Consider the following 21,384-nt stretch of genomic DNA (forward strand, 5'->3'; position numbering starts at 1 on the left):
GCCTGTGTGAGCTCGGCCTGGGGCCGCGGCGGGGGCCAGAGCCGGGGGCAGCCGGGGGCGTAGGGGTGGCTGAGGGACGTGGAGATGGCGTGGCCGGGGCTCCTGGTGCTCAGGGTCTCGGAGCACGGAAACATGCAGGGTGGGGGCGAGGGCAGGCAGGGTGCGGGCCGGGGGCACGGTCTGCGGGACACGGCAGGAAAAATACCGGCTCTGCGTCTTTGTGTGAAGCCCAGGAGCTTGACAGGAGGTGAACTCCGCAGAAGAGCCCGGCCTCCCTGTGCAGAGTCTGAACAGCGGCCACTCTGTTCCCCGGTGTTTGCGAAACCAAAGGGGTTTAAAGGGTATGAGTTAAAAAAATCAACTCTCCGTTGTGTTTGTTTGTGTAATTTCGTAATCCTGGGAGGTTTCTAGTGATACGTGGCGTCTTACATGGTAGATAAAACCTGAATTTCTAATGTAAAAATCAAGCAGAACCCTCCTGCCCTTCGCTTTTTAGGCCTCCTTTATAAATCATAAAGAAGCAAAAAAAAAAAAGGACAAAAGCCCCTCCCTTCCCCCTTTGCAGATCACCTTATACAATTTACATTAGCACTGAAGGACAATCATTGCAATGATGGCATTTTGGAAGATTGGCTTTAGTTACTTGTTTTAAGGCAGGGGTAGTCAACTACTTTTTGTCAAGGTCCAAATTTCTTGATCAAGGTCCAGACTCCAGAGAAAATAACAAAAAAAAAGATAAGTAAATAAAAAGATTTTGGAGTCTGTTCAAAAAGCATCTGGCAGTCCAGATTTGGCCCACGGTCTGTTTTAAGCATTTGACTTTTAGGCAAAGAATTGGCAGTGGGAACATTTCTGCTTCATTTCCGATTTCCAGATGTAAATCGACAGCTGCTGAGTAAATGGACTTCATTTTCCATTGATTCTTCTTTACAGAAACTTTTTTTAATGTTGGTCACAAGTTTGTGTATATCTCTTGAGAAATATATAAAGGAGCGTAATGTTTAAGTTTATGTGGGAACAGACTGAATATATTGCCAAGGAAGTTGTGTGTATTATTCATGTATTTCCACCATTTCTAGGATACATAGGACTCTTCTATACACCAGAAATGTCTCATGGGGTTCTATACTCTTTCAGTTTATTCAGCAGGAATCCAGCTGTTCAGAATAATAATTCATTAGCCAATTTCAAGGGCTCCTTCTCAGAGTCTCAAGGGCTTGAAGATTCCATTATAAATACAGATTATTATTCCTGTGTCTGTGGCACCTATAACACATTGTAATAAGCCGCAAAAGATGTTACTTTTAAAAAGTATTATTTCTAAAGAAAATCCCAATTTATAGTTTAAGTACTGATGGTATATTCCCTTAGTCATGGGAGTACAACCTCAGCAATAACAGCTGTTTCAACATTTCTGGTTTGGGAATACCATGTTCAACATGCATATTTGCCCACATTCAGCTTCTTGGCTGTCTATACTCATCCCCGTCTGTTACGGTGGCATTGTGCCTACGCTTATGGTGATGTCAGTTGTCCTAGGGCATAATTGCTAAGAAAAATGAGTTTGGATAGGCTGTAGCCAAAACAATGCAAGGTTTGTCTCTTCTATGGGACATCCCTGCTGCGAGAGAGCATTGCCATACTGGTGCATTATATCACTTTATATTTTATCATACATGTCAATATATTTGCCAAATAAACCTGCCTGAACTGTGAAAGAAAAGACGACACAAGGTTCAGAGAGGTTTGTAGCTGCTTTTACAGCAGATGCACCAAAGTCCCTCAAAGGACACTAGCATGGCATGACAAATATTACAGGAGTGCACAAAGCCGCAGCCACTCTCGCCCAAATTCTGTTTTCAGTCGCACACTTTGCAATCCCTTTGAAGTCAGTAAAGTAGCTGCTTTCTGGCAGAAATTAAAGCAAGCCAAAGACATTCTTGGTATCAGGAGCAAGCAGGCTTACTCAAAATAAACCAGGTGGCTGAGTCCAAAACATAAGTTGTGTGTTTTCTGTGTAAAGTAGGCATTCAGCTAATTGCATATTAGAGTAGTTTGTGATATAAGACTTTTCCCAATAATTTTTCTTTAGTTTTAATATATATTTTGCTCACAAGAACTAAACAGTGGAATTCATTTGATAGTTGGAAGCCTGTAATAAGCTTATAAGTATGGATGCTTGCCTGTTTATTATTATTCGGTATTTGACAGACAACAGGCTACATGACAGGGAGATAATTTGGTTCTGACTACATCCAAAACATCAGTGACAACTCCCCTCCTTCCAGAATGGACCTGAATCAACTTTATGATTTCATTCTGGGGTTTTGTAGCTCTAGTTTGGCTTTTTCACTCTTCCCTAGTAGAATTATTGCCTTGGGAGGATTTTCATTTTTTCTTAGATTTACATTTTTGATGATTTCATTCTTAGTATTATTAAACATTATACATCTGTCTTCAAAGAGATGAAAGGATTTTTTAAAATGTCATTGTATGTATGTCATCTATTATTTAAAGTATGTAATTAGTGATGTATGTTTTGGAAAAGTTTGTAAGTTCATATTGTGGTCAGAGTTTATGTAATTTATGAAGTGTGTATGTCACTATTGTTAAGAGAATGTGTGAACTGTAAGGATGTTGGAGTACATATATGTTTCCTTAATAAATATTTCAATACTCTCTAAGGCTTAGACTGTTGGGTTTTTTAATTGTAATGTTCTTTTTATGTAATTTATATAACAGTTGTAGTAATTACTGGAACAACTTTTAAGAGTAAGTTAAAGTTTTTGTGTGTGAATTTCCTATGTTTAAAAAAAAAAGAAATGTGAAAGAAAAACCCAGCAACATGTATATACTCACAGACAGACAGATAGAGAGGCACATACCCTCCTGAGGGCTTGATGAAGTCTGCCAAAGTTGAGACCTACTTCATTAGTCTATGTAAGAGAATTTGGAGCAGAGCTGTTCTCCTGTGTATCTTATTTGGTCTGTCAGCGAACTTGGGCTTAGATCTTCCCCTGATATACTGCCTCCTGTGGACTTGCTAATGTCTGCAAGAGGAGAGCTGTGCTATAGGAAATTTAATAAATTATTCCAAAAATGGATTCTCCTTCAGGGAACTTTAACAACTCTGCCAGCTCCACCTTGCATTGCAGTGCTTTAAGTTCATTATTATTAAGTGTTAATCTGTAACTGGTTGAAGTTTTGAAATGCTTAAATTTTTTATGGTGGGGTGGCTAGTGGAGATCGAGTCAATAGCAGGAAAGATTGTTAATGCCTTTAGTTTCAAAATCAAAATTCTAATAACCTATACTCTGCAGAGGAGTATACAAAACTTCGTTTATTTTGACTTTGGGGTTTATGGAATTTTTTTTCAAAGTTATAAATGGATGAAAAATCACAAGAACACTTATTTTTTAAGAAAAAAAGTTCTGTGTTTGACACTCCCCAAAATATTTGCTCTGTCCTCTAAATTAAGCATAAAAATGTTCATGGGAATACCTTCTTCCTATGAAAAGTTAAAAGGATGTGTGTGTCAAAATTAGACTTCTTATCATGCAACTGTCATCACAACCTTATCTCAGGAGACATGATTAGCACCTCAACAATAGGAAGTATTATTATGAGTTCCAGTCATGGCTCTGATATTGAATCCTCCTGTAGGAGAGAATCACTTAGGCCCCAATTCAGCAAAAAGTATCTAAGCTCATGCCTGCTTTTAAGCACGACTAGCTGGTCTCATTGACTTCAATGGGGTCTGATTTTCAGACATTGAGCTCCCATAGCTTCTGTTGACTTCATTTGGAAGTGTGTGCTCTGAAATACACATATTATAAAAATAAATTCCAAGATAAAACACTACTACATACACTTTTCTTCCTGGGGAGAGGATGAAAGAATAAATGTGACAGATGTTAGTTATGTAACTTAGTGCAGGGGTTCTCACAACGCATTTTTTGGAGTCCTCAGAGTGCGGCCACCAACTCTTGCTGGTGGCCACTATGACAATTTTTCCGAAAAACTTAATTAACTTTAGGAAAAACAAATAAATATGCACACATACCTGTCCAAATCATTGTAATGTATTTATGTAGGGTTGTTGGGTTTTTTGCAGATTCAGTAACAACAACAATGTACAGTTCTTTACTGGACCTAAACAGAATAGAAACACAAATAAGGTGCTCTGCATGTTCTTGTCTTTTTTCGTGGTTGTTTCTTTTGCTTTTTCGGTTTCTGTTTTTTTCTTTTGAATAGAATTGCTAGCTAGTAAGTCTGCTTCTGTGAAAAATTATATTTGTATGTTTGTTAATATCACTTTTCACAGCAGCAGACTTGTTAGCCAGCTGTGAAGCAGTGAAAAGTGATATTAACAAACATACAAATATCACTTTTCACAGCAGACTTACACAGCCCTGGCAAGCCAGGGGACAAGTTAAGCCTTGGATAGGGTGGTGGGTAGTGAGGCATTGGGGGCCAGGGGTGATGGGGTGGATGGGTCAGGGGCTGAGAGAGGCAGCAGGGGCCAGAGGCAATGAGGCAGGTGGTGAGCCTGAACCCCAGTTTCCAGACGCTGCTGCCACGTGGCCGAAGCTTGCTGCCTGCCACCCCAGGGCTGAAGCTGGAAGCCTGAGTCCCACTGCCCGTGGGAAGGTGGGGAACTCACAGCGGCTGTCAGCTCCTCCTGTGTTTGTGGCTCCAGAGTGGGACAGGGCCCAGCCTCTACTTGCAAGCCCAGAGGAGGGGCTCAAATACCATGTGATGAGGTCAGTATAAGAACCAATATAGAATAGAATAGCAAAGCTGTCAGAGGATGCTCATTATATTACTATGTTAATATGTTACTGAGATCATTATTCCTTTTTAAAAGTGTTTTCTTTCAAAGTTCATTCTTTTTGTTGGTTTTCATTGTCGTTTGTTTCTCTGTAAGTGGTATCATTCAAAACCAACATGCTTTTTGCTGGCCTTATCAGGGTGGGTGTTCACTCCCAGAGAATGTTCGTTAATTGCTTACTCATTATGTAAACGGTAGTGCATCTGTCAATTATCCTGTTTCTTGTGATGCATAACTTTTACTGGCATTGTACAGAGAGAAGTCCTCTAGATCTAATTTAGATATTTCTTTGTTGTGTTTCAGTGATCTGTGGCCATTTTTGGTAAACAATGAAAGTTCTGTTACTGAAGGACCCCAAAGACAGAGACTCAGGACCAGATCCATATATTCAAGTAAGTAACATAGGGGTGGGGGAAGTTATCCCTTGCCTTGTTTCACTATTAAATTAATAATAATAATAATACTTATCAATTAAACAAGATTAATGTGATTGGGTGTTACAAAACTAGGAAAAAGTGTTTCAAATGTTAGTATCCATTGAGAAAACTAACTTTCCAGTGTAATTTGCACTATTACAAAGAGTAGTTTTAGATATGACAGTTAATGTTCTTAGCTGAGTAATCATCCATTGTTACTGAAGTTAGTTTTAAACTGCGTAAATGACTAAATATCAGTTTGCTTTCATATAGATCAGAATTAGGATTACAGTATTTTGTAATTGTTACAAACAATTGTTAGCAGTCTCCATTGAGAGTCCAAGAACATAAATGGATACTTAAATACCTTTTACCCCTATAATTGGCCTTTTCTCTGCAAACCATATTCATGTGGGCAGTTCTTACTTGTGCAGATAGTCCCACTGGCTTTAATGAACTTCATATACATGTAACAATTTGCAGGATTGGGCCCTTAGTAGTAAGGCACATCAGTAGTGAGAGACAGCTTATATCAGGGGTGGGCAAACTACGGCCCGCCGGCTGGATCCAGCCCACCAGCCATTTTAAACTGGCCCTCAAGCTCCCGCTGGGGACTGGGGTCTGGGGCTTGCCCCGCTTCGGCGCTGCAGGAGGGTCGGGGCCGCTCCATGTGGCTCCCGGAAGTAGCGGCATGGCCCCTCTCTGGCTCCTACATGCTCCAATGGCCCTGTTCCAATGGCCCCCTCCGGTGCTCCAATGGGAGCTGCAGGGGTGGTGCCTGTGGATGGGGCAACATGCAGAGCCGCCTGGCTGTGCCTCAGCGTAGGAGCTGGAGAAGGGACATGCTGCTGCTTCTGGGAGCCGCTTGAGGTAAGTGCTGCCTGGAGCCTGCACTCCTGAGCCTCTTCCCAACCTCCTGCCCCAGCCCTGATCCCCCTCCCACCCTCTGAACCCCTCAGTCCTAGCCCATAGCACCCTACTACACCCCAAACTCCTCATTCCAAGCCCCACCCCAGATCCCACACCCCAACCAGAGTCTGCACCTCTTTCCGCACCCCAAACCCCCACCCCAGCCCAGAGCCCCCTCCCGCACCCTGAACTCCTCATTTTTGGCCCCACCCCAGAGCCCTCACCCCCTCCCACACTCCAACCCCAATTTTGTCAGCATTCATAGCCCACCATACAATTTCTATTCCCAGATGTGGCCCTCAGGCCAAAAAGTTTGCCCACCCCTGGCTTATATTGTACCTGTTTAATGGATAAATAGAGGGCCTCAGTCTCAAGGGCTGTAAGTACAATATCTTTCAGCAGCACTAAATTAATCAACAAAAAAACAACCAAAAATTCCATAGATAGTTTTGGATTTTAGTTCAGAAAAGTAGTTGAATAGTTCTGTTGCCAAATAGCCCATTCTTATAAATATAAATAGACACTATTTGTGATGCATTCCAATGACTAGATATACTTTTATCCATAGGAATTAGGATTATACGGATTTGAAGCAGCTTTAATCCCTGTTTTGTCATTTGAATTTGTCTCTCTTCAAACTTTCTTTGAAAAGGTAAGCTTTCAACCTTGTAGTAGTCCTGCTGGAGAAATTATGCCCTATGACTGCCAAGCTACAAAGACTAATCCTGATTCAATAATACCTTCTCACTGCTATCTGTATTGCTGTTTCTCTCCTGAATTGATAGGGAGTTAAAGAACTTTTCCACAACTCCAGTCCCCTCCTTAGGTATATACCTTGTTAGTCTCATCCCTCATTGCCTAATTGGACCAAAAAGCTGCTACTAACGATGGTGAAGAACTTCACTGAGCATACCAAACTTGTCTCCCTGACATCCTTAGATGATGTAGTCCCTTCTCATGTAACTAACCTGACAGATTCAGCTGGGATGAGCTATATCCAGTCTTGCAGTGACTATAATACTAGGTCAATTGCCTAGAAATCTTTGCCATGGAAGTGTATCTGCTGCCTAGTTAGAAAACAGGCTTGAATTTAGAACTCTCTTTCTTGCTCTCCAAACGAGCGGGGGCTAGGACAGGGGTTCTCAACCTTTTTCTTTCTGAGCCTCCACCCCAACATGCTATAAAAACTCCATGGCCCACAACAACTATTTTACTGTATGTAAAAGCCAGGACCAGTATTAGGGGGTAACAAGCAGGGCAGTTGCCTGGGGCCCTGCAAAGCTAAGTTGCTTGGGCTTCGGCTTCAGCCCTGGGTTGTGGGACCTGGGGCCCCGGGCTTCAGCCCCATGTGGTGGGTCTTTGGCTTTCTGCCCTGGGTCCCAGCAAGTCTAATGCCGGCCGTGCTTGGTGGACCCCTGAAACCAGCTTGCGGCCCCCCCAGGGCACCCTGGCCCCTGGTTGAAAACCACTGGGCAAGGGGACTGCACACTTAGTGGGTTGAGCTGCTCATCAGTGACCTCTGTTTGTTAAGATCTGACTGTGCTTTCTTCTATGCTCCTGCCTACAGCATAGTGTGCTGTAACACTAGGATTTACATAAAGGAAGGTATATGTAGGAATGTGGGTTTATGCAAGAAAAAGATAGGCCTTCGTAAGAACTTGTTTGTATGATATGAACCACCTGTCGCCTAGATTCTAAGGACAGTGTTTTCTGTTCTAGTTTCCCTACCTGACAGGTGCCCAATGGTGTGTTCCACAGAATGCTCTAAATAATGGGGATTTTATGGACTTGAGAGAGTAGGGAAGGACCATGTGAGCTGGAGAAAGAAACAGAAAAGAAATGTGTTTAGTAGGGCTGGTTGACATTTTTTGTTTTGAAACATTTTGCGGACAAAAGATGGTCCTTTTCCTAAACTGAAAACTTTCACAAAAAGCTTTTGGTTTTTTTTAAAATTTTCTGTTTTATTTTTTTGTTGAAATTGAAAGTTTCAAAAATTTTAATTATTCATTGTTGCTCCCTCTTGCCTCTCCATTTTGTCATTAAATTAATCATAGCTAGGTTTTGGGGGGAGAGAGAGTCTCACTTTTTCATTTTTCCCTTTGCCACTATAACTTTTTAAAACTTCTTTATCTTGGAGAAGCTAGAGTGGCAAAAGGAAAAATGAAAATTCAGACTCTTCAAAAACTGGAGATGTTTGAATAATTACTGTGGCAGAATTAGTTTCATTTTTTCTTTTACTATTTTACAACTTTTCAAAGGTTAGGAAAAAAGAAAAGTTAATGACAAATGCACATAATTTATTTTATGGCACCTGGTGGCAAAAAGTGAGAGGAGGAAAACAAAAATTCAGACATTTTTTAAAAGGTATTTCCTGAAAATTTGTGGAGAGGGGAGTGAGAAATTGATCCGTTTTGAACCCTGCAAGCTAGAAACAACTTCAAAATTTTCAATTCATTCTCATAAAATGGATTTTCTTTCCTGTATTTTTTTAAACCCTCTACTCTGATGTTTGTTTAGAAATTCTTATTGAGTCAGTTGCCAAGCACCTGGGCCTGTTACATGATTATTAAAACTAAAAAACGAATATAAACTTTTTAATTAAACTGTAATGGAAACCACCTCTTTGTAACAAAGCCCCTGAATCCCTAATGACAGCCAAAAAGTTTTCAAAAGCTAGAGCTAAAACTCAGTCTTTTACTTTATTCTGTAAAGTTGGCTAAGTTCTGGCTGTGGTGAAGTACTTAAGGGGAAAGTTCTTGAGGAATGGATAAAAATAAAGTGGAAAACATCTGGGCATGAGTTCTGAAACACATTGGAAGAGCTGTTCATCCCACAGAGGAAGACTCCCCTTAGAATGCATTTGTTAAATTAAAGGATCATCTCATGCAGAAGCAATCCACTTTTCAATATACTTGAGGCAGATAGGCAACTTTCTGCAATATCTTTGGGAGACCCTTTTGTATTAAATGTATGAATGGTATCTCTCTGGGCCAGAGATTGTATCCTTTCCGAGAGGTGAGAGTTACCACAGCCCCTTCAGGAACTGAAATCAGTAAGGGATGATCAGCACGAATCATTCAGTTTATAACACCTCCAGAAAGGTACTACCACCGACGGAGGCTTGCATATTCTGGTTCTAACTGGATTTTCCAGAGGCCAACAGACAAGAAAGTACTTTCGGATAAACAGCCCCATCTTAAAATAATTCAGGGCCTTCATTCTGGTTCTTGATCTAAAGACTGAACTTGCACCCATGTGGAAAATCTAGTTGTCAGGTTTGAAGGACTGACATTACCAGTGACCTATGTTGAAATTGGGGGTGACCCTGGTAAGCTTTGTAGCATGTGTGTACGTTTTTTTTGTTGTTGTTGTTTTTATATGCTTTCTTTGTGATGATTTTACCTTAATAATAAATGTACTGGCTTAGAAGGAGCTGTGGGGTAATTTTTAAGTGCTGGCAGTACACTGGCCATATCCCTCAAAGAGGAAGCAAAGGACAGGCACCGACCTTTTAGGCAGACTGCCTTACTGAGGTATTGCAATATAAAGCTGGGAGCTGTTCAGCCTTAAAACCCCCAGGTCAGAAAGGAGTGAGACACTGGTTTCCATCCAGGAGAGGTGATGGCTGGAAGCCAGAAAGCCTTGAGGGAGCATGGATGGAGAAATGTAGCTGCAGTTACCCTGAAACTTTGAAATACGGCTTCATAGTTTTCCAACCTGATGCTGGATTTAGACTTATACATTATGAGAGTTTACATCTAAAATGTTGTGATACTCTGTACCTCGAGGAGCACCCTGTAGCCCGCAGATTCATCATCTATATATAATTGTGATATTGCATATAAAGCATGCCACGTTAGGTATCAGAGGAAAGGTTATGATCTTCTGAAACCCACTGTTCCATCTAAATATGTATATCATCAATGCATATGAAGTTATGAGAATTGTGTTGTATGATTGTCACTAAAATATGCTGTGGGTTTGGGAAGCGTCCAGATACTAGCTCCCCAAAGACAAGGAGGGGGTAACCAAAGCTCGGGCGGGTATCCAACAACCATCAACAGCCATTGTCCAGCAAGGCAGTTACAATTCAATGGCTCACTTGCACACGGCCACGCCAGGGGAATTACTTAACCTTGCCTGGGGACTCAGCAATGCCCACCGACATGGCTGGATTAGTGTTCTCCAAGCACATGGATTAAGGGTATAAAACAGAACACAGGGGCCCCATGCTTTGCCCTCTCTCCTCCCCGCACCTATGCTGCAAACAGCAAGGAAAGACACTCAGAAGACTGAAGATTCCAACAGAGGAAACTGGCCCAGGTTTCAAGGGTGAAACCTTTGTCATATGAACTGCAATATCCAGTGAGGTGAAAAAAACTGCTTAATCTAGATGTTGCCCAGTCTAATAGAGTTGAGAGTTTAGATTACGTGCTTGTATTTTCTTTTCTTATGGTAACCACTCTGACTTTTTGCCTATCACTTATAATCACTTAAAATCTTTTATAATTAATAAACTTGTTTTACTGTTTATCTTTACCATTGAGTTTGCCTGAAGTGCTTGATAGATCGGCTCAGGTTTACAGGCTGATGTATATCCACTTTCCATTGATGAAGTGGTGAACCAATTAATAAACTTACATTGCTCAAGAAAGGGTCTAAACAGTGCAAGACGGTATATTCCTGGGGTACAAGGCTGGGAGCTGGGGGGATTTGCCAGGTGCCTTTCTCTTTGTGATTCATGAGTGGCTCTGGGAGCATTCATGCAATCTAGCTGGGTGTGGGGCTCCACATGTGGTTGTGCTGAGTGATAGTGCCTGGAGGGGTTTGCTGATTGTCACTAGCAAAGCACTGTGAGGGATAGCCCAGGCTGGAGAGTTAAGGGGGCACAGGGGTCCCACAGTCCCAGGTTGCACCCTGTCACAAATGTATAAAGTTGCAGTAGAGTGAGTAACTTAAACTGAGCAGCAGAGTTGAAAATGATGAAAAACCATATGGAAGGAGTGTATTGGTCCTGTATACATTATGTTACTGTCACTTAGGTCTTAGTGAATGCATTAAATACAGAGCCTTTTTCTATAGAATAGCTCTTTCAATGTGCTTTGAGAAATCATGCTCAGGCTTAGACAGTATTCACATCTGTTCCCCATCTGAACTCTGACAGGGCCTGTTAGTCAGCTGAAGAGAGCTTTAAATGCTAGCTGGTTCAAAGAAAACAATGAAAGGAGACTCGTGATGGATGTTCTGGTTATATAGCTCTCAATTTGACAAGGGGGATTTCTCCTTCCCTCTCCTCTGCCCCTGGGCTGGAGGCAAAGATATTTTTAAATTACAATTGTTTTAAAGTTTGGGAAACCAGGTTGCTGAGGGTCATCCCCAGCTGTGTGAGAATTTCTCTAGCGCCAGGCAAGTGATGTTACTGTCAGTGAACATATTGAGGCTGCAGCACCTCTCCTTCCAAATGCTTGCTGTACATGCACAGTGTGTTTTCTAAATGTTTATGGAAGTTACTGTGGGGCAGCTCATTAGCACAAGTTCTGCACTTACGCATACTTTACCATGTCCTGCAGCTGCAGAACTAAAGACTTAAAAAAAACAAACCCCTTACTATGATACAAACTAATTAGCAGTGAATGAGTTGGCCAGTTATGAATCTAATATACACAGCCAGGGTTATGAGGCATGGGTGATCCCAGTTATATTCTACTTGAAAAAGCCCTAAGATAGTGCTTTCTTTGCAGCTTCAGTAGTATTAAATACACTTTATGAGGAGGTTAAATGAAACAAACAGCTTTGGTGAAATCCTGGTTTCACTGAAGTAAATGGGAGTTTTGCCATGGACTTTAGTGGGGCCAGTATTTAACCCTACTATAAATCGTATCCCTTTTTATTCTCAGAGTATGCAATATACATGCGTTTGTTATTAGCATTTTGTGTTGTAGATCTTTATATGATCTCTGATTGCTAACCCAAATTTATCTATAAGCCTCAGACATCCGACAGTCCTAATTTTTATTTTATCGTATGTAAAGAAATCATATAACTGAGATGATAGAAAATGGTATTTATGCTAAAGAAGTTTTCCCACATTATTTGAATATTCGTTATTTGTGTGTTCTATATTAGGGTTATACGCCTGCAGTAGGTTCCATACAGAGCCAGTTTCAGGATTGGGCGCTTAGTTGTTAAAAAGTATCTTAAAAAATTGCCCTGTACTCCTGTATAAGATGAGTATTTTACACTTTTTATGCCAGGTTTTGAAAAGAGCACCCAAAAGCTCCCATGCAGGAGCCTAAATAAAGTAGCGAGATTTTCAAAAGTGCTCAGTACTTTTCAGCCCCCCATTACGCTAGAACCAGGAGGGGGAAAAAGTGTCTTTAACAGCTGTCTTGCCCTGGGCTTCAAATTTTGTGCTGCACCCACAAAATTGCACACTTGATGTTCTCTCTACCATTTTAAAAATTGTTTTGTTTAAAATTTGAGATACATAGTTCTGTGTTTTCCTTGTTCTTACAAATATCCAGGGATATTTACTGAAATGCTGAGTTTAAATTTGTAATCTGTTACTTTGTTCAGACAAGGCCTACAATTATTAGGGTCCACCAGAAATTTTTTGGTTGGTGTTGTTTTTTGCATAGACAGTCAGTAATCTGAACTATTCTTCACCCTGGCAGTGAGGCAAGCACCTGCCCTCATGATACTTTCTGAGTTACTGCTAACAATAATTATTAGCTTCCCCTGTAAGAATTTTAAATCCATCATATACTTTTCTCACATTCCAGTCTGGTGAGAAGAATTTATGTCTGTTCCTATATTCAGATTTCAGAATTAACGTTGTCTTGTGTGAAAGTTTGAGTTAACCTGAATTCAGTGTTATAAATCTCATTAATATTTCTGCTACTTTTATTAAGTGATCAAAATATTTGACACTTTGGACTGTAATTTTCATATTGTAAAATTGTAACATTCACTGTATGTTTTTTGAACTTCCCAGAGTTTATCTAAATATATTTTCTAAATTGTTTTTTGGTAGCTCTCTCATCCAGATAGTTATGAGGGTTTAATTTTTACCAGTCCAAGAGCAGTAGAAGCTGCCAAGTTATGTTTGGGAGAGAATAGTAAAAATGAAGGTAAGTGCAGATTTATATCGTTGGTTCTGTCTTTTTAAATGAAGTTTTATAAATTTCATTCTCTCGCCCACTAGAAGCTACTTAGTGTGCATGTATGGGTATATTTAAAAAAAAAATTTAATAATTGACTTCGAATATTTAAAGGCACCATGCTGCTTTATGCTTAGGTGAGCTTTCACATGTAGAGATTTTGTTTGTTTGTTCCCCCCCCATAATAATATTTTTCTAGTTATTATAACAAAAATAACTCTGAGTGCAAATAACTCTAATTAGACTTCATTTTCCCCCATGAAGTGAATGAAAGTTATTCTTCTTAGTAATGCTAGGACAATAGTAAGCACCAACTAAGGAATCTGTTTCAGTTTTTAATATATAAAGGTATATTCTGGGACTGTACATAGGAGTTTGCTGAAAACTCTCTAGCCCACTAGAAACTGGCCATCCCCATCATCATGCATGTATGATTCTCGTGAAATCTTACTTGAAACAGTTTTTTCAAATCTTGAGTATAAAATCTGTCATGTGGATTGAAAAGTAGCGAAAAGACAGTGAACAAATGATAATGAATAAACAGCAATATACTAGGTTGGGTGGAAAAGTCTTGTGGAACATTATATAGAAATTGTCATACCAGATTAGATCAATAGTCTGTCTAGTTGGGTATTCTGGCTTTAACAGTGGCTAGTACAAGTGGGTAGTGCTTCAGAGGAAGGTGCAAGAAAGCATATAACTGGACAATTATTGGATAGCCTGCATATAGAGAGAGTTTCTTTCTATTCCCAGACAGTTAATAATTGGTTTACTCTCCATAGAACAAGGATATATACCCTTTAATATTTTTATCTAACTGTCCTGGGGTGCTCTACTCACTCCTGCGGATTAGCTCTGCCAGGACAACTCCCCTTCCTGCAGTGTCACTCCATCACTCTCTCTGTGCCTCAGTCTCTCAGGACTCAACTGCTCTCCCTTTGTGGCTTGGCCCTCCAGCCAGGTCACTTTAGTATTCCCCTTCCTGGGTATCAGAGTCTCTGTAGTCTCGCTGTCCCAGGCAGTCTTCCCATTCACTACCCCTTAATAGTGCCACTTCTCCAGCGGCTGGTAGGGGAACCCAGGCCCTCCCTCTATACTGGGTTCCAGCCCAGGGACCCTACAACAAGCTGTCAAGGTCTGCACAGTCCTGAACTTTACTGCTGTATCCCTGGGCTACATCCTACCTTACCCTACCCTGAGAGTGACTGTCGCCTCACTCTCTATATCCCCCATCTGCCCTCAGCTTCTGGGCTTTATACAGACCTAGTCTGTTGCTGTCCAGCTCAGCCTCATTTCTAATTAGTTCTTGCCACCTCCTCCAGGTGCCGCCTAGGTGTTTAACTGGCCCACCTCGCCACCTTAACCCCTTCAGGCCTTGTGTGGGGTGGACATCCCTTCCCACTAACATAACTCTGATAGTTTTATAGTTAATGAGAACAATCTTATCCTTTTTTAAAATCATACTAAACTCTGACAGGTTTCAGAGTAACAGCTGTGTTAGTCTGTATTCACAAAAAGAAAAGGAGTACTTATGGCACCTTAGAGACTAACCAGAACTCAATGTTTTATCTTCTGGCAATGAGTTCCACAGGTTAAGTATGTACTGTTTAAAAAGTATTTCCTTTCACAAGTTTTAAATGTATTTATCTTTTCATTTCAAATTATATCCTCCTTGTTCTTGTATTATGAGCAAGGGTAATTAGAAACACCTGACCTTCTCCATATTTAGGCTTTGATCATGCAAACATGTACATGAGTAATTTTACACATGTAAGTAGTACCAGCTCAGTGAAACTGTTCCTGTGTTTAAATGTTTGCAGGATTAGCACCTTAGATTTTAAGGTTTTTTGGGAAAAGACCATATCTTTATTTGTATTTGTACAATACTTATTACAGTTGGGCCCCAATTCTGATTCGGGCTTTTGAGCACTACTGGAATACATACATATTTTAAATAATTACATATACCTCTATCATGTTATCGGTCAGGGTGCAGTCCAGAGAAGTGAGGGGGTTGTATCACTATTTGCCCTGCAAACTGTGCGTCTTACAATGCTTTACTACTGTAGCTCCCAGTCTGGTATACTCACAGCCAGCCTACAAGAATGCAGGTCACACCCTGAAGTGTCTGTGTTCTAGACAGCCCTGGTTTAGCAGCTCTGATCCCAGCAGCCTGATTACAGCCCCTCTCTGGCTTCCACCAGCCTGGGTTATAACCAGCAAGGTGACCCCAACACACTTCCAATCCCAAATTTTCCCAGACCCATGTGCTGTGCACTGTCCAGCCCTCTCCTGGACAATTTAGAGGAACAAACAAACTTTCTTATTTCTTTGAAGACACAAAATCACATCACAGCTTATTTACTTAAATGAGGTAAATACACCTTTCCATTTAAACGCAACACTTAAGTTGGTTTATAGTAAAAATAAAACAAATTTATTAACATAGGACATAGGCCAAGTGATGCCAAGTAAAGGAATAAAGTTAGAAAGGGTTACAAGCAAATAAAAGTGAAAACACACAGCTAAAAGTCTAAAACTTAATCTAGAAAGGTACAGGCCTTGTTCAACATGGTTTCTCACCTATATTCAGTTTCCAGAGACTTCCACCCTTCCTTCCTCCCTCCCTCCGTCTTTGGTGGAAGGATCCATGTTCTCAGCTTGCAAGAGCGCTGTTCCCTTCTGTCTGTCTAGAGATGGATGCCAAAGATGACTTCTGCCCTTGCTTATATTTTCCTAAATTCAATTAACTTGTTTCAAGAGGCAGGATGACCTCATGCTGTTTTGCCTTTCCTGTGGTCTTCCCTTCCTCTTGCTGATATCTAGGTAAATAGAACTTCCAGTATATCTGGTCACACCTTGCATAATTTAATTGGAGACAGGTAGACAGCTGTCTGCATTCCTATCTGGGGGAAAGGATGTTTCTCCCTTTGGTCACAGACAGGAAAGCCTAATATCAATGAGTATCCATAATTTCTTTTGTACTGTTAACATATACAGTTCACACTGATATTAATCACTATTGTGTCATGGGGTTTCATAAAAGACCTCACTCTATACACTTTTATAATATAGTAATATTGTATACAATCAGTTAATTCAATTGCTTATCACTTGAGGTTCAGACCCCTGTCTTGATAGACTAATAAACCTTTTAAATGAATTCTTCTGAGGGTTACCCCTCAAAATAAAGTTTTTTTCAAACTACAAGGAAGGCAACATGAAGTCTGGTCATAAAGGAAGCTCCATGCTCTTTCTTCCCCGTCTTGTTAGTTTAACAGCTTTGTTTACCTAATATGTAAAAGTGGACCTTCATTGTCTTTGCCTGAAGAACAGGCTGGTCAGAGAATCAAATACACATTCCTTTGTCTAAGGCAGACCTGTTTACCATCTCCCTCGACATGCTTGGTTTAAACACACTTTAGTCGTATTTCCAGCATATATTCATAACTTTTTGTACACACCCTGTGCATACATCATGCAAAAATGTTAATGATCAATGTGTTATTAGTTTTGAAATGAAACCTCACAAAGATATTTATACAAAGATTGTTACAATAGTGTGTAGGGTCTGAATACAAGGTGTGTAGCATCACACATGTCTCCTTTTATTCGGACTCCTGTGTAAGCTAATCAGTCCCAATCTTTTCAATATCACCTTATATGGAAGGCTTTCCTTTCTTCTGATTACTATTATTATTATTTTATTTTTTTTTTTTGCACGACTCTCTCTGGATCTTTTCTATTTCTATTAAGCCATTTTTTAAAAAAACTGAAGGGCAGAAATGAACTCAGTATATTTCATGTGAGTCTGTGCTGTTGTTTTATATAAGGCATTATAATAGGAGACCTATCAGATCTATCTCTGCTCAATCAGTTTTTCAGGAATTGGGAAGAGGAGGCTGGAGCCAAACAACATTGTTCAGTGTGAAGCTATAATTTAACTAACATATTTAGAAAGAAAAGCTATTTCCTAGCCATTTTATTTTGGGGTCTGCTTCTCTAGGATTTTTTTTTTCCATATTGATAGATCTATTTTTCTTTTTATTCAAACCACAATCAGCGTATACATTTGTCTTCTTATTTTTATAAAATAATAGAGCTGTATACTGAAGTATTCCAGTGCATGAATATAGGATTTATTTACCATTCTTTGATTTGTTGGCATGAAATCTTGGATTTATTCTATGTCTAAGCTTTCAGTTTTATGACTGAATCTATACTGGATATCCTTATTGTGCAATTTGAAATTCATCAGTTTATCATGCACTTTTTGCTCTGGAATTCTTTTTCTTCTGCAAGTTTAACTGAGTTTTTATTCCTGGTTAACGTCAAAATATAAATGAGCATTACAAGTTACAGTTGATCTGGTACCATGCAAGTATGCATTAAAAATACTACTTAACACAAGTAATTGAAAACAGTCTTTGTTCAACCAAAGCTTTTTGAAGCATGTTATAGACTGTTTTTAGAGTGAACCATATATCTGATTTAAAATCTTTATTTTGTACACGTAGAATTGCTGACATTTATAGTGTAGTATTGGTTATTAGTATTTTGGTGTGCTCACAGATTTCTCAAGATAAATAAGCAATCTTTTGGGCAGAAGTCCAAATACTCTAGTGTTTATGCTTTATTGCCAAATGCTTACACATAATGTAATGTTTTACAGCCTGGAGAAATTCTCTACAAGAAAAATGGAATACCAAATCAGCGTATGTTGTAGGAAAAGCTACAGCTTCTCTAGGTAAGCCGGATTAAAGAAGAAACCCTTATACAAAGCAGCCTCGTCAGTACAATTCTTGAAGCGTTAACCTTAGCTCAAGGTTGCACAGAACAAAGGCATAAGAAGCTCCTTTTCATTAACAAGTGAAAGTTTCTAAAAAGTCAGCTTTATACATATCATCAGAACAACACCAGCTAAGGATATGGCCCTGGGGTGCACGTTATTTTCCCTATTATAATGCAATTGCGATTACATTAATGGTGATTTAAAAGATTAGTCAAAAAAAGAAAAAAACAGGTATTGAATTTATATGTATATTTTGTATGGATGAAATGCTGGTGCCATTGAAATCAGTGACAAAATTCCCATTGACTTCAAGGGGGTAGGATTTCACCCATTGTTTCTATGTTGTGATCCACCATCAGAGAGTTTAAAGAAATTGTATACATTGTTTTAATTATGTTGTACAAATAACTCATGCTGTGGACAAAGAATCCTTCTACCATATGTTGAAATCCTATTAATTGATAGCTAAGTTGTTTGCCTTTTGTTTTTGTTTTGAGAGCATTTCAAAGCAGCGGTAGGCTGGTAGCACAAATCAGCTATTATATAGTTCTCTTAATTGGAGTTTACTGCACTTTTTCAGTTTTATTAATATCAGTTTTATTTATTTACTTTATTTTATAAATGACTTATTCAGTATATGGTTAGCTGAATTAATTTTAACCACTTTATCTAATGTGTAGATTCACTGTTTGTTCGTTGGCCTGATACATTGGTTATAACTCTCTAACTCAGTGTTTATGTTTAAGTCTGACCTCGGGGTCCCATGCAAGTTCTACATTTCTTCTATTAAGATAAAAAGAAAAGGAGTACTTGTGGCACCTTAGAGACTAACCAATTTATTTGAGCATGAGCTTTCGTGAGCTACAGCTCACTTCATCGGGTGCATACTGTGGAAACTGCAGAAGACATCCGATGAAGTGAGCTGTAGCTCACGAAAGCTCATGCTCAAATAAATTGGTTAGTCTCTAAGGTGCCACAAGTACTCCTTTTCTTTTTGCGAATACAGACTAACACGGCTGTTACTCTGAAACCTGTCTATTAAGATACTACATCACATAGGTAAACAAGATGCAACATAGGCCTATAAAGAGACAAGCAGCACAGTTTGATTCTCAGTTTTTCTGCTACTGTTAGCTATTGTGTGTGTGGTTTTTAGTGTTATGGGTAACCAAAGTCTAAATCAGAAAGTGTAGAACATTTGACATTTAGCTGGGGTACTGCTGGATAAATCAATATTGTGTTATTTAAAGTGTACAGGACTGTGGGTTTTTTTCCTCCTGTTAGTTTGGCACATTTTAAATGATATGTTAATTTCATTTAAACCCCGTCTGCTTGTAAACTTCAGCGTGCTAGATGACATTTTGTTGTTTGAATTAGAAGATGAATTTATATGGCAACTGTTTTGTTACAAGTTGCATGATGTTCTTCATTAGCAGATGTCAATAGCTATGTGATGTGATTGCTTGCACCTATCTCATTGCCTATACCACCTCAATTTGGTTTAAGTACATAGCCTGAGCAATTGTTCAGTTCCCTGCAAAAATATCGTATAATCGCATGCCCATGAGGACAAGCAAGACTCCAGAGCTAGATACGGGGTTTTATTCCCCTCCGTATGACTGTATAAATCTCACTAAGTCTACCAGGATGTATGTGAGAGCCTCAAGGAGACAAAAGATAGCTTAGCTTTGCATCAGATGTTTTGCTTTTGTGCAAGAGACCTAAAATGTTTAGTGATATTTAGCATATATGGATTAAATAAAAAGACTGATACAATCTGATCCTGAATGGCTGCTTAGCATGGGGCTAATCTGGATTTAATTTCTAGAAGTGCAAAAGAGATTAATTTAACTGCACATAGAAGGTCACAATTCACAGTACCAGTCAAGATAAAGAAAATAATATGGACCGAAAGGAAGCTTGAGCCAGTCGCATCTGACCCTTTTTAGTTAATTTGGGATTTCCACCATATATGCCTTTATGGTGAATAAGAGACATATTGTACTCTTGGATTTTCAGTTTTTTATCCTGCATTGCAGAGGGGAGCTACACACCTGATGAGCTGTGTCTATATGCTCAGCAGGAGCACAGGTGCAATCACAGGGAGTGCACCCTGTTTTGTGCAGCAAGCCAACACGGGCACCTTTGCCCTCTGTAAATTTGGGGCCCATGATTAAGGGTACATTTTAGTCACAGGTATTTTTAGGAAAAGTCATGGACAGGTCACGGGCAGTAAACAAAAATTCACAGCCTGTGACCTGTCCATGACTTACTAAAAATACCTGTGTCAAGGTTCCTTCCCCACTCTGAACTCTAGGGTACAGATGTGGGTACCTGCATGAAAACCCCCTAAGCTTATTTTTACCAGCATAGGTTGAAACTTCCCCAAGGTACAAACTATTTTACCTTTTGCCCTTGGACTTTATTGCTACCACCACCAAGCGTCTAACAAATATATAACAGGGAAAGAGCCCGCTTGGAAACGTCTTTCCCCCCCAGAATCCTCCCACACCCTACACCCCCTTTCCTGGGGAAGGCTTGATAAAAATCCTCACCAATTTACATAGGTGAACATAGACCCAAACCCTTGGATCTTAAGAACAATGAAAAAGCAATCAGGTTCTTAAAAGAAGAATTTTAATTGAAGAAAAAGTAAAAGAATCACCTCTGTAAAATCAGGATGGTAAATACCTTACAGGGTAATCAGATTCAAAACATAGAGAATCCCTCTAGGCGAAACCTTAAGTTACAAAAAGACACAAAAACAGGAATATACATTCCATTCAGCACAACTTATTTTATCAGCCATTTAAACAAAACAGAACTGAATGCATATCTAGCTAGATTACTTACTAAGTTCTAAGACTCCATTCCTTTTCTGTTCCTGGCAAAAGCATCACACAGACTGAGAGAACCTTTGTTTCTCCCCCCCTCCAGCTTTGAAAGTATCTTGTCTCCTCATTGGCCATTTTGGTCAGGTGCCAGCAAGGTTATCCTAGCTTCTTAACCCTTTACAGGTGAAAGGGTTTTTCCTCTGGCCAGGAGGGATTTAAAGGTGTTTACCCGTCCCTTTATATTTATGACAACCTGTGACTAAAACTTGGGTGGGTGGCTGCAGGTGCTCAGTGCGCGGGGGGCGGCCTAGGACTGCCGTTGGTGTTGGGGGAAAGGGAGCCTGGCCGAGGGGCATGGCTTGAGACCTCTGCTGGTGCTGGGGGGGAGGTGGGCTGATGCACACGGCCGGGGAACCTTGCTGGTGCTGGGAGGTCGGGGGCG

At 40.0% G+C, this 21,384-nt stretch overlaps 1 protein-coding gene across 7 annotated transcripts in view; it reads left to right on the forward strand.

The window, feature by feature from the left end:
- UROS (uroporphyrinogen III synthase) overlaps positions 1-21,384 on the forward strand; it is a 37,299-nt gene that overhangs the window by 622 nt on the left and 15,293 nt on the right. For 3 of the 7 annotated variants that reach the window (XM_043550527.1, XM_037905778.1, XM_043550529.1), the window contains exons 2-5: positions 5,135-5,223; positions 6,725-6,808; positions 13,190-13,286; positions 17,989-18,063. In XM_043550527.1, coding sequence (XP_043406462.1) covers positions 5,161-5,223; positions 6,725-6,808; positions 13,190-13,286; positions 17,989-18,063 — 319 coding nt within the window. In that variant the 5' untranslated portion in view covers positions 5,135-5,160. The other 4 variants (XM_037905780.2, XM_037905779.2, XM_043550528.1 and 1 more) reach the window with 4 other exon arrangements.

Source organism: Chelonia mydas, chromosome 7 (assembly GCF_015237465.2).
Source record: "Chelonia mydas isolate rCheMyd1 chromosome 7, rCheMyd1.pri.v2, whole genome shotgun sequence".
Lineage (NCBI taxonomy): Eukaryota > Metazoa > Chordata > Testudines > Cheloniidae > Chelonia > Chelonia mydas.